Source organism: Oncorhynchus tshawytscha, linkage group LG12 (assembly GCF_018296145.1).
Source record: "Oncorhynchus tshawytscha isolate Ot180627B linkage group LG12, Otsh_v2.0, whole genome shotgun sequence".
Taxonomy (NCBI): domain Eukaryota; kingdom Metazoa; phylum Chordata; class Actinopteri; order Salmoniformes; family Salmonidae; genus Oncorhynchus; species Oncorhynchus tshawytscha.
Window position 1 is genome coordinate 61,495,032 of NC_056440.1, and position 19,749 is coordinate 61,514,780.

Genomic DNA, 19,749 nt, shown 5'->3' on the forward strand with positions numbered 1-19,749 from the left:
AATAAGCATGCCACTACTCCATTGCTAGTATCATAGTAATACCATCCCAGTTGCCACTTATAGCCCCTGTGAAGACAAAGTGGGGCTATTTTTAGTCTATCCAGCGGATGCTATCTGGCCTGCTGGGATATTTTTGTGAACGACCTCAGCACAGCCTTGCACCGATTCAGAATATTTTCCACAGTGAGTGTTGGGCATTTATAAATATATCTCACTCCTGTAGCTCCCTGACACACTGCGTATTAATGCTATGTGTTGCGCTTGTTACCAAAACCCTGCCACTATGCTGCTGTGGACTGGGGATGGGAGGATTCAGGGGGGTAGTTATATCTGTCCACTTGTTGTGGAAAAAAATGTCCTGCAGGCCTGAACAGGTGCTGCTTGGTAACATTTAGCGGCCCGTCGAAATCAGCCAACGCCCCCGCCCTATTTTCCATCTGATATCTGAGATTGTTTTCGTCCAAGCGCTCCTGCTTGCTCACCACATTCGTTTTCCATGGCCTGACCTTTAACCCCAAAGTTCAAGTTGTCCCATTATTCAAAGGAGTCCATCTTCAGAGTGCATAGCGATAATAACTGTGAAACACCTATATCATTTTCAACATTTGATTAATGACCAGCCAACAGTAAAGGTCCTGATGTTCCAAAATGATTTGGCTTGCCATGCTAATTATGTTCTACTTACAAAACATTGTATTTATCAAGAAAAAAACATTGTATTTATCAAGATTATGAATATGTGTGTGCACTTTTGATGATAATCAGATGCAGCTTTGTTCAACAACATTGTTTCATATGAAAGCTCAACCGACAGAAGGGTATTTCTGCATGATCCCTCACTATCTTTTCGATTTAGTCTCTTTGCCTGTATGTGTGCACTGCCATTCAATAACACACTTTCTCTCTGATATAATGGCAGAGGCCTGCACCTCATCAGTGGCTGACCCATGCCTGGTTCCCAGGCCCCAGTACGAGGGTGGATAGGGAGGGAAGGGGGTTCAAGGGCCAGGTGTTTTGGGGACAGCAGAGCACTGGGCTACAATGGTGGTCACTCTCAAGGGTGGAAGATTGTCGGCTGATGCACTCAAAATGAATAATCCCATATTTAATGACAAGCGGCAAGATGATAAACTCATTATTTTCACAACATATTATTTCGATATTAAATAATTAGATAGGTTGATTATGAAAAAACGCCAAAGCCTTCTTTCTTCGTTATAAGGTCATTGTAGTGTCACTTGTCATTTCTTTCTCTCGGGGTAAGTGTATTTTCTTGACTGTTTTCACACTCTGTGACACCAGTCATCATTAAAACCTGCATAGAGGTGAAACACAAACAGAGGATCTTAGCGATAACAAACGGGTAATGAGGAGAACGTTTTGTCAACCGGTCTGAATAGTGTGTGTGGAGTTTGAAAGGTCTTTATAACCAAGCCTCAGTTATATTAACATAACACAACAAACGCCACCAATCCACAGCTCAATCAAAACATCCTCCAGTGTGGCCCAGGTCACAAGGGGCTGCCCTCTGCTCTGTTTACACTGTGGTTAATTGGACCACTTCACCTTGAGTAACTAATGTGTAGGACCCTCGTGTCGTCTTATAACCTATCCCAGACTATTGCAACACCTCCACACTTGCTCAAAACACAAATGCCTAAACTTAACAACTGGACAAGGCCATATCCATTCACCTGGCACCCAGCTTCTGTCCCATGTAGGAAGGTAGACAATGACATTATTAATATTGCCAGGGGGCTAATCACAAGCAACAGAGAGAAATTATTGTTGGGTGAAGCGTTTAAAGTTCTGACACCAGTCCAGGCCCCACCACAGAGTAAAGGTCTGAGTGGGAGAGCAGTTTTGCTTCAGATGCCAGTCTCCAGACACCACACCGGTTTGGAGGCTCTGCATGCTTGCCGCCTGTCTTCCGTCACCTCGGCGCTGCAGTGTTGTCACAAAGGCCCCTGTCGCCTTCCATTTTAGAGCACCTCCAAAGCCAGGCATCTCCCTGGCAACCAGTGGTTGTTTACAGGCCTCTTGGGTTCACAGTGAGCTCTGGGTCCCCCATTCTCCAGTTGAAAAAGGCCCCCACTAAAGGAGATTGTAAGGCCTCTATTCACTGCCAGTAATTACACGTTGTCCCCAAAGTCTCACACCACCCTGTGTACTCTACTTGTTACATACCAGCAGAAGACCGGGATCTTCTGACAATACTCCTGATTAAAATTACATCTCTAATTTCAGTTCAAAGATCACAACACAGTAAATATGTTACCCATTCAATGTGAAGTTAGTCGTGGGGGTATCAAATAAAAAAATCTAGCGACAACATATCAGGAAGGAAAAAGAGAGAGTGGGATGGGTCAGTGTTTTTATTGAGGGAAAGAAAGATCTGCTACAAATACAATATCTTATTAAACTTCAAACAGTGTTATAACTTGAATATCCACATTGTTATTACTGGTATTATTACTTTTTTTCAAGAATGCATAAATCACATTTAACACACACAGGCCCTGACAGTAGGGCCAAATCCCCAGGCTGGGTCTCTAGGGTACATTGGCCCTGAAGGAAACTTCCTGGTTCAAGTGACTGTAGCGCAGACCCCCCTGGGGAGGACAACATCCGCCTGTGTCTATACGGAGTGACATTACATACACTCTCAGGGCAGCCAAGTCCTGGGGGGGACACAGTCAGAGACACAGGCTCTGTCTTCTCTGATTGCTGTGATACGGCTCTATATGGCAGTCTATTTCCTGTCAGCCTTACCAAGATTAGAACAGACAGTCTCAGTAAGGCCCTCTTGAGAAAAATGACCCAACAAAGTTCATACAAATACTTTCCTTTTCACCGTCCTGTTTTTGGTGTATGTCTTTGTTGCAGGTGGTCTATCAGTGTGTGACCTGCAACATTGAGTTTATTTGACAGAGATTGGGCTGGTTTTGACCACAAGCAGGACATTTGGGATGATGATGCACAGTACAGTGGCATTATGCATGGATGCAACAGTACACAAAGAGTGAAAAGTATACATTTGAGGTATACTCCATACAAAATCTACATTGGGCTACAGCTGTGCACGTGAACACTGATCTAAACATACAATACCTTTGACCTTACATTTCTAAAATAGCATCATTATTAGGCAGTAAAAAAGGCTGAGTAAGTGATTAAATTAAAGATGCGTGACAATTCCTTGGTGCTCCAGAAGAAACTCAGGACTTCTCAAGGTGACGACAGTTTTTCTCTAATGGCTACAGCTGTCAATACTGTGCCACCAACCAGTACATTACATTTAAACACCGAAAATATAACATGTCGATGTCTTTCAAATAAGGATGCATTATCTCCAGGAACACTTGCGACTAAGCCGAGAGTCCATTTTGATATGCCACACTATTGTGCATCTGGGATGGTTTTCTCAGTTGATTCTGCAATCTATACCCATCTATAAAATATTAATGACACAACAGACAAATACATTTTATACCAGTCCAGTACTCCAAAACAACATGTTTGACTGAGATCATACTTAACCTTCCCTCTGCTCTTACACAAAACCTTCCCTCTGCTCTTACACAAAACCTTCCCTCTGCTCTTACACAAAACCTTCCCTCTGCTCTTACACAAAACCTTCCCTCTGCTCTTACACAAAACCTTCCCTCTGCTCTTACACAAAACCTTCCCTCTGCTCTTACACAAAACCTTCCCTCTGCTCTTACACAAAAACAGCCACAACTTACATTGTCATCCACCATGAAATGGACACATTGGAACTAATTAAAGTAAAAGAGAAAAAAAATGACAAAATTCCTACCCTTCAAAATATATTTCGGAATTAAAGTGCAATATTTCAATGCATTGCTCTGGGAAAAAGATATAACTTGTGAAACGTTAGACCTAAACCTAAATGTTGCATTCTCTACCGTATGTACAATTCCCCTCGGAAGCAAGGAAAAACACAAATGGACAGACCATTATACTTCTACTAGTCAGCCTAGTAACAACTAATCACAATACACAATATCTTCCTCCATTGCTTGCTATATAAAGAACAATCAAACCAGTTTCCCATAATGCATCCTTCATCAGAGTGAACCTAAGCATTCTCTTAAACCTCCATATATCAATGCTAGCTCAACAGGTACACTACTACTCAAACATGGCTTATAATTGGACATTTACTTCGGGGCAACGTACTTTTATAATTTTATCCCTTTGAAGCAAAGTGCTGTTAGAGAAATTGATCTCATAAGATTGAATATGCAGCTGTTCTGAACAGTTCTGTTTCAATCCAACTTGAATAATTACTGCGCTATCAGAAAGTGGACGACTTTAACAAACCATTGGAACATAATGATTCAATCTCCCGTACACATTCCAGGCCTGTTACAAACAGATTTTCACAGCTCTGATGACCAATGGGTTTTGGGGAGACCCCACTGAGATTGGAGCAGTGCGGATCCTGAAAGGTAAATGGCCTAGGAACATTGGTGTTCAAGACAATAATTAACATAAAACTGGACTCTTATGGGACAGCATCCAACTCAACCACAAGGATAGACTTATCCAACAGTACTCACGTCATAATATTGCACTTCTCCTAGTGGGCACTAAACCAAACAGGTCATATATTTAGGCAACACATGGGCATTCTTCACAATACTGTGAATGGGTATAAACATGATGACTTGGAGTAACACTGACTGAAGAACATGGCTTTGAATGACTATTGCCAGGTCTATTTTGAGAGTGGGGCGCCCTCTTGTGTTTGAGAGCGTATTACACATGGGCTCTAAGCTCCTGCTAACAACTGATGCCAGCAGTACAGTACCAACGGGTACTTAGAAAAAGGTGGTAAAACAACGAACACCTCTCCAATAAACACGTTTCTTATTGTTAGTACACCATTTGAAACTGGGACATTTTCCAAAAATATATTTTTTATCTTGTCTGGTGCTTCATAAAAATATCAGCAGAGTGAAGAATGAATGGAGTACTACAATTCTGTTTCTCAACTGTGAAATAAGAACAATCTATAGTTCAATTATGTAGAAAAATGTGACAAGTGCAAGTATTCACACGAACTCTGAATACAAAAAGGGGATAGTTTGAGAGTTTGTTTTGATTCGCGTTGCAAATGTTAAGAGTGTGTTGTTGTCGTGATGGGGGTGTAAGAATGTCCTCACTGTCTGTGTTCAACTGGTCATGTCTAGACTGTCACCCAGCGGTAAGATTATCACACTGAGAATGGGGTCAAGCCATTCAACTGTAGTCCCTCAATCAAAAAGCCATCAAACTATGCACTTGAGAATAAACTTTAACAGAACTAATCTGTGGTACTTTTACCAGAACGTGTGTCAAGTGATGGCATTTTCCTGGAGTTTGAAAAAGTTTCATTTGAACAGTGAAAAACAAAGAGTAAAAGAAAATACCTTAAATCATTCTTTTTGGGAACCCTCATACTTCCTGCAGAATAACAACAATGTCCATGCAGTACTCTCTGGTTTGCATTGCAGTGGTTTTAAATTGCAACATTTATTGGGAGGCCAAGCTCCCCTCCTCCCCAGTATACAGGAAGTGAAGGGGCTGCTGCCAGCTGAGAGTATGATGTAATGGGACGAGTTAAGCAGGTGAGCAGAGTGGATGAAGGGCCAGGCAGAGGATCAGGGACAGGGTTAGGAGATAATCTCTCTGTAGCTCTCCCAGAGTGGGAGTCTTGGCCAGGGCCAAGTCCTTCCAAACGTTCCCTGTGAGGAGACAGTGGAGGGGGCTGGATATGGGGTGGATCCAGAGAAAGAAAGAGAGCTAGTGGGGTGTCGGGATGGAAGTGAGTCCCCAGACAGCAGAATGGGGGACTCAGAGGACTCTCAGTTCTCTGCCATGGAGAGAGCCAGGGCTGCCTGTAGTGCCGCCTCTTCATCGATACTGTAGTCCTGTAAACACAGAGTCAGACAGTCACTCACTTTAACATTTGATTTGACAGGACAGGGCCATGGCTGCCTGCAGTGATGACTCCTCGTCAATGCTGTAGTCCTGCAAACACAAAGTCACACAGTCAACCACTGAGCAAATAATGCCTGACACCAAATAAATAAAGCAGACTGCTTTGAGATATGCAGTGCATTCATGTTACAGTACTAGGATATCACAGTGACAGTACTAGGATATCACAGAGACAGTACTAGGATATCACAGAGACAGCACTAGGATATCACAGTGACAGTACTAGGATATCAGTGACAGTACTAGGATATCACAGTGACAGTACTAGGATATCACAGTGACAGTACTAGGATATCACAGTGACAGTACTAGGATATCACAGTGACAGTACTAGGATATCACAGAGACAGTACTAGGATATCACAGTGACATTATTGACAACAGAACTGCTCTAGTCCTATGTAAAAAAACAGACGACACAGAGCCCAGATCCCAACCCTTATCCTCACCACAAATGTGTCGTAGGAGAACTTGTGCCGGTGGAGCAGGTGCTGGAGGAAGTTGGAGCTCTTGTAGCTGGGGTCCCCCCAGGGCATGGCTGAACATACAGGACAAACCTGGAGGCACACCAACCAATCAACAACCCTGTCATTACCTCACCAGTACACCAAACCAGAATGCAGTAGAATCTCTTGCAGTGACATCAATGTCGCGTAACACTTCATATCAGCACATAAATGCTTAAGGAAATTCAGACTAGGACAGAGTCCATAGTTCCGACTACGACAGTGTCCATAGTTCAGGGTATAACATAGCAGACTGACCACTTTGTTGGGATCGTTGCGGTGGTTCTCCATACAGTGTTTGACCAGCTCCTGTTGGTCCAGATTGCGGGCTCCACAGAACGGGCATGAAAAGGTGGAGCGGTTTGGAACATTGCTGCAGGCAGGGAGAAAACACACATTTAGTAGGAGCCATAATGGATAAAACATGGGTATGCATCACACACACACGTTGCCAGACACACACAGATGGTGTGTTGTTGTCTGTGTGAATATAACCCCAAAGTCTGAGGCCCAGTTTCCAGACATTAGCAGGATGCCAATCATGTCCAGCAGCACACCTGGAAGGACAGCTGGTCTGCGTGGACATGAGGGTCAGAGAGCAATGTGCTGCAGTGACAGTTACGCTAGCCGAGCAACACACACACATAGAATAGGGTCCTTAACAATGTGTTCATTAACTCACTGCTTCATCAGCACCACACCAAGACAACAGGGCCTATTCACACACTACCCTCCACAGCTGACCAGGGGCAGCCCATTAGAGTCCCATCAGACTTAAGGTTGACAGGTCTCTCAGGTAGGACACAGTCTACTAGCTAATGGGAAACGTCCATTTGACAGACGTCTATTTGATAAGCCAATAAGGGTGCACACTATACTGTAGACTTAATGGAACAGCAATGTCCTCAGAAAAACTCCACAAAATATACCAACCAACCATAATTGCAGCCTTGGGCTAAAAAAAAGAGTGACAATTTAGTCAGAATAATGACTTTCTGACAAGTAGAAAACACCAGCAGATGGTCCACTGTGTTTCCTGGGCCTTCGACTAGATGAGACTCTGCCTTTGTGGTGCTGGCAACATCGCCCAATTAAATTGTGTTTTGGAATGTGGTAAAAACAACAACCTTGAAAAGACACAGATAAGCTGTTCTGTGTTCACTCGTGAGTTCCAGATGGTCACTATGGACGTCACAGAACCTGATCACAGCACTCTTCCTCAGACTAGTAGCTCAGTGCTTCTAGCACACATTGGGAGTGGGACCTCCTCTGGCTGAGTTGTTCACAGACCCTCCAGACAGAAAGACCCTATCCCAGGTATTCCCAAACTGGGGTATGTAAAAGTGTGATTCATATTTTAATTATTTTTTAAATCTCTCTTCACATTTTCAAATTGTCCATTAATAAGCCACGGGAGGTTTTTGGAGCGAGAATTAAGACAACCTTCGAGTAGTAAGACATGTATAAAAGCAAGATACCATTAATTAGAATTAAATAGAGCGAGGCAGACAGAGATTACCTGGGAATGGGCTGTGAAGTGGGGACCACAGGCACAAACTTTGGGCAGTTGGCCATCTGTTCCTGGACTTTTGTGCAAGAGGAGATGTGTGACCTCATTTTGACCAGAGACACCTGGAGCCCGCCAGTGGAGAGAGGATGAGAGAGGGGGGGGGCATAGAAAGAGAGCGAGAGAAACAGAGGAACAGGAGAGCGAGAGAGACAGAGGAACAGGAGAGAGAAACAGAGGTAGAGGAACAGGAGAGAGAAACAGGGGAACCGGAGAGCGAGAGAGACAGAGGAACAGGAGAGCGAGAGAGACAGAGGAACAGGAGAGCGAGAGAGACAGAGGAACAGGAGAGCAAGAGAAACAGAGGAACAGGAGAGCGAGAGAAACAGAGGAACCGGAGAGCGAGAGAGACAGAGGAACAGGAGAGAGAAACAGGGGAACCGGAGAGCGAGAGAAACAGAGGAACAGGAGAGAGAAACAGAGGTAGATGAACAGGAGAGAGAAACAGGGGAACCGGAGAGCGAGAGAAGAGAGACAGAGGAACAGGAGAGCGAGAGAGACAGAGGAACAGGAGAGCGAGAGAGACAGAGGAACAGGAGAGCAGAGAGAGACAGAGGAACAGGAGAGCGAGACAGATGAACAGAGGAACCGACAGAGGAACAGGAGAGAGACAGAGGAACAGGAACAGGAGAGAAAACAGGGGAACCGGAGAGAGAGAGAAACAGAGGTAGAGGAACAGGAGACAGGAACAGGAGCGAGACAGAGGAACAGGAGAGAGCGAGACAGATGAACAAGAGAGAGCGAGACAGAGGAACAGGAGAGAGCGAGACAAACAGAGGTAGAGGAACAGGAGAGAGACAGGAACAGGAGAGAGACAGGAACAGGAGAGAGCGAGAGAAACAGAGGTAGAGGAACAGGAGAGAGACAGGAACAGGAGAGAAAGACAGAGGAACAGGAAAGAGAGACAGAGAAACAGAGACAGAGGAACAGGAGAGAGAGACAGAGGAACAGGAGAGAGAGACAGAGGAACAGGAGAGAGAGAGCAAGACATGCTATTAAGTGAATAAATGGGCAGGGAGATGTTTTGAGAGTGTGTGTGAGTGGTAGTGTGTATGATCAAGTGTGCGTCTGTACAGTATGTGTGTTGGACAGAGTGGCAGGCCATAGTAGTGTAGTTCACCTTCTTGCTGCAGCCCCGACAGGGGGCCTTGTAGTTGGACAGCTGTTTCTCCACACTGGAGGACTTGTCCACCTTCTTTGGGTCAAAAGGCATGCGGCACAGAGGGCAGAGGGGAGAGGTGACCTGGAGACAAGGCTGCAGACACTCCCCACAGAACCTGCACACACACACACACACACACACACACACACACACACACACACACACACACACACACACACACACACACACACACAGAGACCGAGTGGCAGTCAGTCGTTGAATGATACGTAAAGTCTAAACACAAAGTGAATCCGAGCGATTATTCGGAGCGAGTGTTCCCGAAAAATGTGTGCAACGTGGGCACCGCTGGGTGCTGGGCCTTCGAAATGCCCCTGTGGTGGCATGCAAACAGGCTGAGTGATGGGCCAAGGTGGGGCTTCGAAATGCCCCTGTGGTGGCATGCAAACAGGCTGAGTGATGGGCAGTCACCTCCCATGATGACATGAGTCAGCAGTCAGCACTGCCAGGGGGACCTAAGGGGGGCTAGCATAATGCAGGGAGGGAGACATCAGCAAACAGAGGGCCCAGAGAGCTGGTCCAGGGCTGGCCGCGAAACCTCCCCTGACAAATGAGCCAGGGGTTTATACTGCCAGAGTACTGAATCATTGCGGATTTTTACAGCGCTGCTGGATGCTTTATGGCCCTGTCAGCCTGATGGCGAGCGGGTAGGGTAGGGAGGGGTCAGATATGTAAGGAGCCATGTTGTACTTCAGAATTCAGATCTCGCTGCATAGCCACAAACCAGTCTTGGTTCTAACTTTGCGGGTCTACTACTGTTCTTCTCTTTCGGCTGGTGACCAGAACTCACCGCTTGTGGAAGAAGCCGTGCAGTCTGCCCTCAGGCAGGCTAACCAAGTGGCTAATAAACTCAACACAGAGGAGCGCTACATAGCGTCAGTCTATTAAAGTAATGGCCCTGTGTTTAAGCACCTTAGTTATCACATTAGCATGGGCCTAGTTTTCATAGCTAAACATCTCTCACTTCACTCCATCCATACTCAACCAGCTACATGACCCATGTGACCTCCTCTGGAGTCACTTCCTTCTTCCCAGTCACACAGGAAACCCCGAAACACTGCCAGTCTTTCAGTCAAAATGCAATCTAGACAAAACATGTTCATAATATCCACAAACTCTGTTGTTTTCCATCCGCCCAACAACACTGTTGAGCTGAGAAGTGGATGAAGCACAGCCTATGTGCCTACATTAACATTCAAAATATGCTAATAAATTAGGCCTCGTGAGTAGGCCCAGACCAATTCTCAAGAGTCCACAATACTTGGAAAGACATTTCTTTGAGAAATTATACATGAGTGCGGAGGCTGCTAATAATATTCTCTGGGGCGATCATTGCCTCGTATTCAAAGGTATACTCAGCTAGCCTAGGCTATAGAACTGCAGCACATCTCAATATCGGAGCAGTACAAGTCGTTTGCCGTCCTTTTCTACTACCTTGCTAAACCAATAGCATCATGAAAGACGCTGGCCAAATGATTGCTACAATGCTGACACGAGGATCCAAAAACATAACATGTTACTGTTTGTGTGTGTGTGTGTGTGACTCAGCTAGCATAAATGTCCCTGGAGCACATTGCTTTCTGAACCTCATGTCAGAGTCAGTTGCTCCGTGAGGTGTTGTTCGAAGTGCGGGCCTGTGTCTACCCTGCAAAGTGTGGTGTCTATCAGGTTAGATCAAAATAACGTTTGCAGTCTGTCCTCATGCCTATTCACGTTCCCAGACACTCCAGAAAACGATCCCAAAAACCTATTTATAGATCAATAAAAACACATAGGTGGGAGGAAGGGACTCAAACTTTTTTGCAGCTCCCAAACAGATCGTTTGGGGACCCGTTTGATCATATGAGATGTAGTGAAGCTCTCCGTCTGGACAGTGATGAAGGACTGTCTCGGGTTGATACGGTCTCAGAGACTAGAGAGACCAACTTGAGAGGAGCAGCACTGAACAAAGCACATATTCAAACAGCACTGATGAATACTAAGAGCCCACAGTGCTAAAACACCATCATTTTGGCCTGTCACACTGACAGACAGACAGACAGACGTAAAGAGAGAGTACAGGACAGGCAGAGCTGCGACAGTGTCGAACTACAACGGTCTGCAGGACATGCAGCGAGCAACACGAGCCCCTTCAAAATGCTCATCTCCCTCTCCTGCACAGTACAACTCCTCCACATAAACGTCTGTGGGGAAACTTATCTCCATATCAATGAAATACAAATCTGTCCCAAGTACCCCAGCGGCAGCAGAGGTCTTTCAAAGTAAGCATCCTGAACGGCTTGTAAGCCAACTTATCTTCTAGCCTCGTCTGTCATCACTTGAAAGATGCCTGGGTTTAGTAGACTGCTATTAGACACTTAAATCACCGCCACTATATTTAACATTCAGACAGCAGAACGCCACCACCTGCAGGCTCACACACACACACACACACACACACACACACACACACACACACACACACACACACACACACACACACACACACACACACACACACACACACACACACACACACACACACACACACACACACACACACACGTCTAACTGAGAAGGGGCTAAAGAAAGAGTTGTGGTCAAGTGTGTGGTGACATGGGATTGACAAACACTCAAGGGTGAAAATGGCGTTGTTGATATACTGTTCTGTACTGCCTAGTTGTACACATTTTGGCCATGCCCAATATGCTTCCTGAGTATTTACATGAAATTCTCATCCATAGATAAAAGACAGGCAGTTGCCTACTATTTAGAATATGACACAGGAATGTGATTATTGGGCTACCTAAGGGAGGTGTTAAAGGAGAGGGTGAGGAACGGCCTATTCCCCCAGGAGTCAAAGAGAGTCACCAAAGAGGCCTGGCTATGTGTAAAAATAGTGCCATCTCCCCATTAGAGAGCGATAGCGAGAGAGACATTGGCCTCGCCTGCCGCCACAGCGCAGCACACACCTGGCCCAAGGATACCGGGATGACTTGCTGATGCATATGGATTATATGATGACGTATGGTGTTATAAGGAGAGAAGCTCCACAACTGTCTATGTTTGATCTCCCCTCTCCACCTCCCTCCCTGAAGGAATGAGGCGAGCTGACCATATTTCCTGTGCAGAGAATGGAGAGGAAGCTTTCGTGGAGATACTTGCTGCCATTTCAGGAGCTGCAGAGGTAGGCTAATGAGCGCAAATGAAGCCAGGTGCTACTAGAACACAGAAGCCTCAGGGTCGGCTCCACGCCATCTGCACCTCAGCTCAGTTCAATCTACTTCTCAGAACTACAGGAAAGTAGACACTGCAGAGCATAGAGTAGGAGTAGGAACTCATGGGTGTTTCTCCCCCTGAACAGACACAGTCTTCCACCTTAAAACAATCGGATTTAACAGAGCAGAGAGGGTATGAGTTTGCGAGGGCCTTTCACACATTCAGCAAGTTTGACATGCCAGAACATCTTTACATGTGACTTTCAGAAGCTTCGTTCTCCGCTGAAATGAGGCTCTTCTCACACGCCGTCAGATGGGCTTGTCACTGTAACGTCACAGGACAGAATTAAAGGCGTGACATCACAGAAAACCAGCAGCAGAAATGAGGGAAAGCATAGAGCTAGCCTGTATAACCTCCTGCAGTATCAGAGGAGACTACTGCCCATTCCAAACAACCCCTTGCTTATACATCCCCTGCCAGCCCATTGAAACACATGGCTTATGTGACACTCCACTGGGGTGGGGGTGAGGACAGTTCGTTTTGACATGACACACCTCAAGGTTCTCTCAGCTGGACATCCTCTGAATGCACCGTAACTCCAAAGTCACTGTATCTCAACGCAGAAGGAAAAGCTTCAACGTGCAAGCGAATCGCTCCCATGGATCTCAACAGTATAGCCTAGAAGACTGTAGTGGAATGTACATCATTGTGAGCACTAGGAATGAAAATCCAGCAGTAGGCTAGGTTGTGAAACAAACATTTTTCACAGCGAGTGTCACGTGTGCTCCCTCTCCGGCCTCTAGGTCACCAGGCTGCTCATTATGGTGCACACCTGTCACCATCGTTACGCGCACCTGCACGTCATCAGAACTCACCTGGACACCTCAGCGCACATCGTTACAAAATAACACCTCGCCTAAGGAAGTATAAGGGATTTTATATATATTTTTGTGTCAGGTGAAATGACGTCGGGTTCGGGAGCCGCTACAGGCTTTCATTCCTCCGCCGGTTCGCCAGGCTCCCCTGCCATAGCCGGTTCGCCAGGCTCCCCTGCCATAGCCGGTTCGCCAGGCTCCCCTGCCATAGCCGGTTCGCCAGGCTCCCTGCCATAGCCGGTTCGCCAGGCTCCCTGCCATAGCCGGTTCGCCAGGCTCCCCTGCCATAGCCGGTTCGCCAGGCTCCCCTGCCATAGCCGGCTCGTCATGCCTTCACTGGATCGCCAGGCTGCCCTGCTTCCGCTGGCTCATGCCTCAGCTGGATTGCCAGGCTCCCCTGCCTCAGCAGGGGTGACCTGTCTGCTCCTGATCCCCGGGATCGTCCCTTTGGTTGGCGTCCTGCGGCTGAAGCCACGCGTCGGGGAGGGGGTACCGTCAATAATATTCTCTGGGGCTATCATTGCCTCGTATTCAAAGGTATACTCAGCTAGCCTAGGCTATAGAACTGCAGCACATCTCAATATCGGAGCAGTACAAGTCGTTTGCCGTCCTTTTCTACTACCTTGCTAAACCAATAGCATCATGAAAGACGCTGGCCAAATGATTGCTACAATGCTGACACGAGGATCCAAAAACATAACATGTTACTGTTTGTGTGTGTGTGTGTGTGTGTGTGTGTGTGACTCAGCTAGCATAAATGTCCCTGGAGCACATTGCTTTCTGAACCTCATGTCAGAGTCAGTTGCTCCGTGAGGTGTTGTTCAAAGTGCGGGCCTGTGTCTACCCTGCAAAGTGTGGTGTCTATCAGGTTAGATCAAAATAACGTTTGCAGTCTGTCCTCATGCCTATTCACGTTCCCAGACGCTCCAGAAAACGATCCCAAAAACCTATTTATAGATCAATAAAAACACATAGGTGGGAGGAAGGGACTCAAACTTTTTTGCAGCTCCCAAACAGATCGTTTGGGGACCCGTTTGATCATATGAGATGTAGTGAAGCTCTTCAGCCGCACCTGGACTCCATCACGTCCTTGATGACCTTCCCTATATATGTCACTCCCTTTGGTTCCTTCCATAGGAGTCATTGTTTCTGTTTCTTGTTTTGTATTATGTTGCGTTTACTTATTAAAACACTCCCTGAACTTGCTTCCCGACTTTCAGCACACATCGTTACAGAGAGGAAGCCAAGAACAGTCTCAGTAATGGCTTAAAAATATCCACCTGCTCTTTGTAGAAGAACCAAAATAGATCTGAGGACATTTAAGGACTGTTTCTGCAAATTATCATCTGCATGAGAGGCAATACAAACCCTTCAATTCTGACACTGTACTGAGACAACTAAATGAAAGACACTTAAGTCAGCCTTTCAGGCTACCGCCCACCCACACAGGAAGGTTCAGCTAAAGGTATCCTGATGCAACATCAGACCACACAAAGTGCACGATCAGTTTTCTGCCAGGTTGCAATGCCAATCGTGCTTGGCAACAGTCTTTAGTAGTCTACTGTTTTTGTTGCTACAATAGTTAAACAGCATATTGCCCTTTTCCACAGACCCATTTAGCAGAGTGGAGAGCTGATTAGAAAGCCATATTGGCCAGAGGAAACAGACTTCAAATCCAACAGTGGGATCCATGCCAACGCCACAGGGGGCAAAGCAGGTGCACGAGTCCGTGTGTATGTGATTGTGTGCAAGTGAGACTGCATGCTTAAGCAATGCATGCACACAGTAGTGTAGAAGGTAGTGAGTAGTCTCCTCCATGGCCTGGGGGAGCAGTAAGAGGCTCTCATGTGAGATCTTTGTTCAATCTCCCCAGCAGCAGCTGGGCTAGAGCAGGGGAGAGAGAAAGAATGGAACGAGAGACAGCGAAATGTATGCCGCCACACTGCATAGCTGAGTGAGAACGTGAGAATGCAGAACAACCTTGAAGGAATAAGAGCTCCTGTTTTGCTCCTTTCCTCCCTCTCTCAACGGGCAAACTTCATCAAATCACCCCAGACAAGGAGGGAGGTGGGGTAGGAGTCAGACTGCCTTGGGTTCAGCCCACTAACAACACCACGTGGGGAAGAGAGGGATGGAGGGAGAGAGATACAAAAAAGAGATAGTAGGCGAGGGACGAAGCTTAGGTAAAGGCTTTGAGCAGGTGTTACTGGACGGTTATGCTGATGCACACTGTATGAGATGCACCCATTTCTCCATTGAAGCTTTTGTCTTATGTTCAAGAGAAGATTGGGGTAAGGGGTTGAAACAGCCAGATGGAGACTTTACCACTGAGTGGGATACGGATTAGGTCTGGCCTCTGAGGTTTCAACAGATTGGGGTTTGCGATGAAGACTAAAGTGCATGCTCTGGAGAGTCTGAGTGAGATAACGTTGGGATTGTGGAGCAGTCCTTTTGGGGGAGGGATTTGGAATTGACAAAATGATATACGGTTCCTATCTCAAATCAAATTTTATTAGTCACATGCGCCAAAAATACGGATAAGAATAAGAAATAAAAATAACAAGTAATTAAAGAGCAGCAGTAAAATAACAATAGCGATACTCTATACAGAGGGTACCGGTACAGAGTCAATGTGCGGGGGCACCGGTTATTTGAGGTAGTATGTACATGTAGGTAGAGTTATTAAAGTGACTATGCATAGATGATAACAACAGAGAGTAGCAGTGGTGTAAAGGGGGGGGGGGCAATGCAAATAGTCTGGGTGGCCATTTGATCAGATGACTTGATCTTATTCATAATATTGTCTATAATGCTGATAGACCGGAGTCTCTCAGTTTTGTCCAGGGCAAGGTAATACAGACACCTGTTAAAAGTCATCTCATACCAAGATCAATGGCTAAAAATGAGTTGTCCACATGGATACAAGCCTGTGAGTCACTGGAGGCTTCAGAGGAGAGGACGGCTCATAATAATGGCTGGAATTGAGCCAATGGAAAGGTATCAAACACCTGGTTTCATGTGGTTGATACCATTCCATTGACTCATTCCAGCCATTATTATGCCGTGAGTAGGCCTTTAGCGTCACCATGACAATAAGCAGCGCCAGGACATGTGCGTGCAAGTGTACTTTTCTACTCAGCTCTGCGTGTGTGGTAGTGCAATCATGACAACAGTGTGTAATTCCATCATCCCCAGCCCTGTTTTCTCCCACTGGATTACATCCATGTACATTCCATGCTTCAAGTGTTATTGTCGGATAATAGCACAGACAGGACCTTTAGTTCTGGGTTCAACCAGAATCACTGACCTCAATAATGAGGTTTAATAGAAAACACATTAATTCTCCCTGTGGTTATTTCTATAATTAGACTGACTGCATGCATATGTCCCCAAATGAGAGTTATATGCCCCTCACTGGCACAATGCTGTATGGATACAGAGCAGAGAACAGGTTTTTGTACTTAAGAGACAACGACATGACCACTCCGAGTTGAATTAACTTTAAACACAAAATAAAAATGTACAGCATTAGCCCATATTACACAATGTCATGTTTTCTACACACTTTCATGGCTGTTGATATCTGCTTGGACACAAACTCCTGACGAGGAAGAGGATGGCTCGTGTAAGTGTTAACCTCAGCAGTGGTGTGTGTGATGTGAGATGTTGACATCCACAGAGCCGACCTCACACAGATCGGACTAGCCTACATGCATGTCAGATAGAAGTGAGCCACAGAAAAGCCGTATGTCACTGGAGGGAGCAGGCAAATGAAACTCGAGAGGAGTTGCTCTGAGTACCTCACCCAAATGTCATCAGCAAACTCAGTACTGCTGGTGGGACAGGCTAACAGACAGCCACACAGCAAACAACATCTAGAGCAGACTATTCAATCCAACCACCAGACCCACATTACACCCCTTCCTACAAGACAGACCAACAAAAAACAAAAAAAGATGGGGCTCTGAGGTCTGTCTGACTCACGTCTTTAAATGAGCGGCCATATTAGCGCTCCCACTGTCAGAAAAATGCAATCCTCAAAAGGGCAGGAGGAACGGTTTGTTTGGCGAGTGACAATGCAGTCAGCTTCAAGTCAACCCTACACATTCATTCCTGTAGACACACAGAAGGTGTCAAAAAGGAAGAATAGAAGGGAGCTGTTTTCTGTTTTCAAAACGCCAGTCATCTTTAGTGTTGACAGCACAAGAATGGGCATCAAGTTGCCCTCAAAAAATAACATTTTAGAGTAGACTACATCTAGACCTTTTCTGTGTAACTGTTGGTGATGAAATTCACAAGAGGCAAAAAAACAAAAAAACACAGGTGGTGTTACTTCGGCTACAGCCCTACACAGATGTTCATTCATGTTCAGATTAGAGGAACTAGGCACAATTGGTCAATAACGGGTGAAGATGTGGCTCCTCCAAATAGCTTTTTTAAACTAATTCAAATGGCTTATAAAACTGGAGCATTCAGACCCCTTGGTTTTCAACCTTGTGGTGTGTGTTCCTACCAAAACAAGTGTGGCCTAATGATTGTAAAAATGTGTGTTATTGAGGAAAATTAATGCCATGTTCTCAACCTAACTTTTACAACCACTATTCAGGGAGCTTCCTTTCACAGCTGCAGTCTTTTCGTGTACATGTGAAATGTGAATTGATCACAGTGAGAGAATGGTGCAGGCAGAAGCTCCGCTCAGTGTTCCAGCTCTGCTCAGTGTTCCAGCTCTGCTCAATGTTCCAGAGGCAGCACCTCACAGATCAAAGGCAACTGTCATGTGCCACACTGAGGTTGCATTACCCACGTTCCCGAGGACTAGTCAAGGACATTGTGGCAAGCTTATGCAGTGGTGGGAAACAAACATGAAAAATAAAACCTTAATAATTCGGCTTATTCTCTGACTGAGTGCTAAAACGCTACAGAAACATGATAGATCAAACAATGCAATGAGCATCATGAGGATCCAAAACATCCCATTCAACATTTGAATATTGTTGTTTCCACATATCCTAGTGCTGGCTTAAAGTATACAAAACGGTCTTCCTCTTTTCGACAACACGTCTCATTTTAGCCTAGGCAGCCGATCGTGGGCACCATCTAGTGCCTACTATCAGCTGCCTCGGCTAATCTAATTTGTGTTGAGTTAGCCACGCATTTCCTCTGTCTGTAGCTATTATGTCTTTATTGTGAAAAAGCTGTTTGTCCAACATTTCTCATCAAATCCGCTATAATAGCTTAGCTAATATTTTACGTCGATATTGCGTTTCGAGAGGCACTGAACTACCACCGCTATAGCCCGCTTTGTTCTGTCTGAGCTCCCTTGCATTCCCTTTGGCAAGTTGGCATCCCAAGAAAAACAATAACATTATCCCTATCCCAGTATCAGTGACGTTTTTTCTATCATAGATGTGCCATTTTTGCTGTGAATCATAAGCATTTTATAACAAAACCGTTACTTTAATTGACAAGCAAAAATAAGATTGACAGCTCAGTATCTGCAGACTGATAAGTGACAACAACTAATACAAATACGAGAGACTATATGCTATATACAATAGCACGTTGTTGTTGTTTAAGTGAGAGACTTGTCTGAGAAGCAAGCGATCACAAATCCGTCAACTTACGTGTGGGCACATCTTCCAATGGTGACAGGTTTATGATACACCTCCAGGCAAATTGGGCAGGAGAACTGGCTCTCGAGACTCTCGCCAGTGGCAGCCGCGGCTGCCCCGTTTTGTTGATGCTGCCTGAGCTGATGAGTAGCCGACACAAAACTGCGAAACATCGCCATCATGAACGAGGATCTTGCTCGCACTTCGTTCTCGACTATGGCTGCAACTACCTGGGTGTATTCACATCGAGTATTTTCATCGATTGTGCACGATGGACATCCTTCGTGTGAATAAAGCGTATGAATAAAGTTACCCAACCTATGAACTGTTTGTGTCAAATAATTTAGCAAACAGACACTACATCAGTCCGCTACACAAGCGCTCGAGAGGACACGCCGAAGCACGAAAGAAGTAAACATTACAAGACAGTGCTGGTTGTCGAGAGGACACGAGCCGGGCGCGGAGCAGATTATTCGATCTTCAAATCATTTTGATTTACATACAACTGACCAAAATATATCCAGATTATTAAAAGATCGGGGAATTTGCACAACTACAAATTCAGTGCGACTCTCACGAACAAGCCGTACAGCTACAACAAAAAAAATACGTTTCTGGGCATTGAAGTCTCGTTCGCGATGTCACCAATTCAGTTTACAGCTGCTTCAAACTACAGTCCCAGAATACATTGTTTCATTGTGTTGTAAAATGTTTACGTTATTAGAGTTATACTTTTCTCTTTTAAATATGTGTTGCAACATTGATTAATGTGATACATCCACAAAAAGAACAGTGATCCAAC

The 19,749-nt window shown here is 45.5% G+C and overlaps 1 protein-coding gene across 3 annotated transcripts; it reads right to left on the reverse strand.

Annotated features, from left to right (window-relative positions):
- Positions 1–2,360: 2,360 nt before the first annotated feature.
- Positions 2,361–19,711, reverse strand: LOC112249111 (E3 ubiquitin-protein ligase RNF166). 3 transcript variants are annotated; one of them, XR_006084710.1, is made up of 7 exons: positions 18,960–19,706; positions 9,203–9,359; positions 8,035–8,147; positions 6,774–6,888; positions 6,459–6,566; positions 3,589–6,039; positions 2,361–3,540 (listed from the first exon to the last, which is right to left on the reverse strand). XR_006084710.1 is itself a non-coding variant. In XM_042330865.1 (6 exons), the coding sequence occupies exons 1-6, from the start codon at positions 19,127–19,129 to the stop codon at positions 5,874–5,876; spliced, it is 729 nt and encodes a 242-aa protein (XP_042186799.1). In that variant the 5' UTR covers positions 19,130–19,711; the 3' UTR covers positions 2,361–5,873. The 3 variants fall into 3 exon arrangements, 2 of the variants coding, with proteins under 2 accessions (XP_042186799.1, XP_042186798.1); XM_042330865.1 differs by having other exon boundaries at positions 2,361–5,939; positions 18,960–19,711; XM_042330864.1 differs by having other exon boundaries at positions 2,361–6,039.
- Between the last annotated feature and the right edge of the window lie 38 nt (positions 19,712–19,749).